At 32.6% G+C, this 3,534-nt stretch overlaps 1 protein-coding gene across 1 annotated transcript in view; it reads left to right on the plus strand.

The window, feature by feature from the left end:
• Positions 1 to 264: 264 nt before the first annotated feature.
• Positions 265 to 3,534, plus strand: part of LOC106465897 (calbindin-32-like) — a gene marked incomplete at its 5' end in the record, with an annotated part of 9,130 nt that continues 5,860 nt past the window's right edge. Inside the window, 3 exons of the mRNA XM_013926136.2 lie at positions 265 to 321; positions 632 to 721; positions 1,657 to 1,712. Coding sequence (XP_013781590.1) covers positions 265 to 321; positions 632 to 721; positions 1,657 to 1,712 — 203 coding nt within the window. The remainder of the gene's footprint in view (positions 322 to 631; positions 722 to 1,656; positions 1,713 to 3,534) is intronic.

The following is a 3,534-nucleotide window of genomic DNA, read 5'->3' on the forward strand; positions in this document are numbered from 1 at the left end:
GTAACTGTGAAGTAAATTTTTCGTTGCCTGTTATCACGTGCTGGTTTTCGTTGCCTGTTATCACTTGATGGTTTTGGCATGGTTTATATTATATACAAATTCATACAATTGTTTCGTTGTCGGAGATAAGAATAAGAAATGCTTAAAACTGCCGTTAGAGGGAAGTTTTATTCAACATTTAAAGTCAGATGTTTTAACCTAAAATAATCACTTTTGTTTTTATTTAGTTTTTTTTTTTTAAATAAAGATGATATTTTTCAACAGATTTGGCGGGAATACGACACAGATGGCAGTGGATTTATTGAAGCGGACGAGTTAAAGGTTAGTTTATTTCCTTACTTGAACTTCTTTTAACGTTATTAGCGAAAATTGTGTTGATTTCAATTTCTTGAAAAACTCGTTAGCAATGAGTTGTTATTTAATTAGATTTTTCCAGTTAAGTTGATTTCGATCCCAAAATAAATAAATAATTTTTAGCAGAGATATATTTCATTTTATGCTTTTGTTCTTGCTTTTTGTGTGTTCTACTTTATTTATAGCGCAGGCGAATAATTTTTGGTTGATAAAGATTGTGATTCGCACTTAGGATCAAAACGGAAACAATTTAATTTCTGTTATCCATATTTTCCAGAATTTTCTGAAAGACTTGTTGAAAGAGGCCAAAAAAGAAGGATACAACCCAATAGATGAAGACAAACTGATAGAGTATACAGACACTCTGGTGGGTTTTTAATTTTTAGAAAAAGGCTTAGTTAATTCCATTTCAATTTAATAATACGTATGTTATTGTATAAAAACAATGGAATAATTATTTTGAATGTAACATCTAACGAGAAATGATGTAATAAAAATAGCTAAAGATATATGTTTACTTAAGCTCACAAATGATTAATTATTATTGTATGTATTACGATTATGGTTTTCAGAAAGGGGTGTCTTAGGCCTAAAATGCTATGCTAGAACATTAAAGGTAGATATTACATCGCAAACTAAAGTCTGTGTGTAATAAAAATGCTTAAAGGTTTGGCAAAGTAATAATTAGGCTTACCTTTTACGGGTTAAGTTTTCCACTTTAGGGTTATAATTATGTGTATATTTGCGATAGTGTAAATAGTCCGCCATTTGTCGTCTGCAATCTAACATCAAATTATTTGAGTGTTGTTTTTAGTTTTTGCTTAGCTTCAATGTTCCTGCTATTTTTCATTGTTGATATTTTTTAGTGTTTTAGTGTCCCTGCTATGTTTTAATGTTGATATTTTTTAGTGTCCCTGCTATGTTTTAATGTTGCTGTTTTTTTAGTGTTTCAGTGTCCCTGCTATGTTTCAATGTTGCTAATTTTTAGTGTTTCAGTGTCCCTGCTATGTTTCAATGTTGCTAATTTTTAGTGTTTCAGTGTCCCTGCTATGTTTTAATGTTGCTGTTTTGTAGTGTTTCAGTACCCCTGCTATGTTTTAATGTTGCTAATTTTTAGTGTTTTAGTGTCCCTGCTATGTTTTAATGTTGCTGTTTTGTAGTGTTTCAGTATCCCTGCTATGTTTCAGTGTTGCTAATTTTTAGTGTTTTAGTGTCCCTGCTACGTTTCTCGAAGTGTGATGATATAGATATCCAGATAACTGTTTTGAGAGTATATTTAACAGAGAATGAATTATTTTATAGCTTCAGATCTTCGACACGAACAAAGATGGAAAACTACAACTGAGTGAAATGGCCAAGTAAGATGTTTTTGTAATGTTAGGGTTTTTAGTTGTCTTTACATAGAACGTACGTTTTACTGAGATTTGAAGAATATGTGGTGAGTAAATAACAACGAAAAATATCACACAATTAACCAGTATAAGAAGTCTGGTCTTGTTTTTACGATTTGCCCTTGTCTAGGGTTATGTATGAGGGGTCCAAATCCACGAAACCAGTATAAGTCAGTGGCAAGTGATGAATGAAAGATTATGGTTCGTATTTGTTTTTTCGTAATTTTAGGGTTTATAAACATAAAATTGAAATGGGTTTTCTATTTTTAATATCATGGCGTCCTCGTGAATAGGACAAACACGAAAATTTGAAAGTTAGTTGGACAATTAACTGACAAGATGTTTTTATGATTGGCTAGTTACTGTAGTGGTCAATTACAGAGAAGACTTGTTCTAAAAACCTAAACATCATCATGTTTTATATTAAGTCTTGCTAACGAGCCTCTACATAGATGATATCAGTATAATTTTGGCCTTAAAAGAACTATCCGCTCTGGAGTTCTACTAACAAGTAAGGCTTAGGTTAACTTGTTCTACTAACAAGTAAGGCTTAGGTTAACTTGTTCTACTAACAAGTAAGGCTTAGGTTAACTTGTTCTACTAACAAGTAAGGCTTAGGTTAACTTGTTCGACTAACAAGTAAGGCTTAGGTTAACTTGTTCGACTAACAAGTAAGGCTTAGGTTAACTTGTTCGACTAACAAGTAAGGCTTAGGTTAACTTGTTCCACTAACAAGTAAGGCTTAGGTTAACTTGTTCCACTAACAAGTAAGGCTTAGGTTAACTTGTTCCACTAACAAGTAAGGCTTAGGTTAACTTGTTCCACTAACAAGTAAGGCTTAGGTTAACTTGTTCTACTAACAAGTAAGGCTTAGGTTAACTTGTTCTACTAACAATTACGGCTTAGGTTAACTTTGTCTTCTTATTCTATACAGACTTATGTACCAAATATTTTTCACGTGAGATTAGTTAACTAATATGGTCCTTTTTACGACGTACAATATAGTGTGTACACCATAGTAGGACGTTCCGTCACCAGGGTGATACATTCCTGCTTATCATGGTTGCCTATTTCACGTGTTATGCGCTATGAATGTTTGGATCATAATTTAAGATTAATGCGTTATTATCAAGTTATGAGACGTTATTTACACCAAGAAATAACACAGCAGAATTCCCCAAATCATAGAAGTGAAATAAACGTCAATTTATCAAAGGTTCTGTAGCAAAATACGTGATAAAGAAATCTTGTCGTAAGCAGTAGTTCCAGAATCGTTAGGTGAATTTGATTCGCTGATTGATTGATTTGAAAATATCAGTAAGGCTTTTATTTCACACTTGAGTTCACTCTAAATCCAGTTGTTTCCATGATGTTTGGCGGAAAAAGATAAAGCCCTCAGCTGTATCTTAATGATGTAGTTAAGGCCAGTTTCGCGTGAGTACTGTGTTTAACAATGGTGAACTGAGTTCGCGCTAACGCGTGTAATATATTATTGAGTTAAACAATACGTTTAGAAACGTTACTTTCAGTATTATATTACCGGTGTTCGCAAAACTATTTATTACAAGAGGCGGGCGTTTAGTAACTAAATAAATATCAGGCTAACTTGGAGAGATAGATAAACAGACAGAATAAGAACACTTGGATACTTTATTATTTAGGATAACAAGTCTCTGAACACTTGGATACTTTATTATTTAGGATAACAAGTCTCTGGAGACTTGGAGACTTTATTATTTAGGATAACAAGTCTCTGAACACTTGGATACTTTATTATTTAGGATAACAA

Source organism: Limulus polyphemus, unplaced genomic scaffold (assembly GCF_000517525.1).
Source record: "Limulus polyphemus unplaced genomic scaffold, Limulus_polyphemus-2.1.2 Scaffold2089, whole genome shotgun sequence".
Taxonomy (NCBI): Eukaryota; Metazoa; Arthropoda; class Merostomata; order Xiphosura; family Limulidae; genus Limulus; species Limulus polyphemus.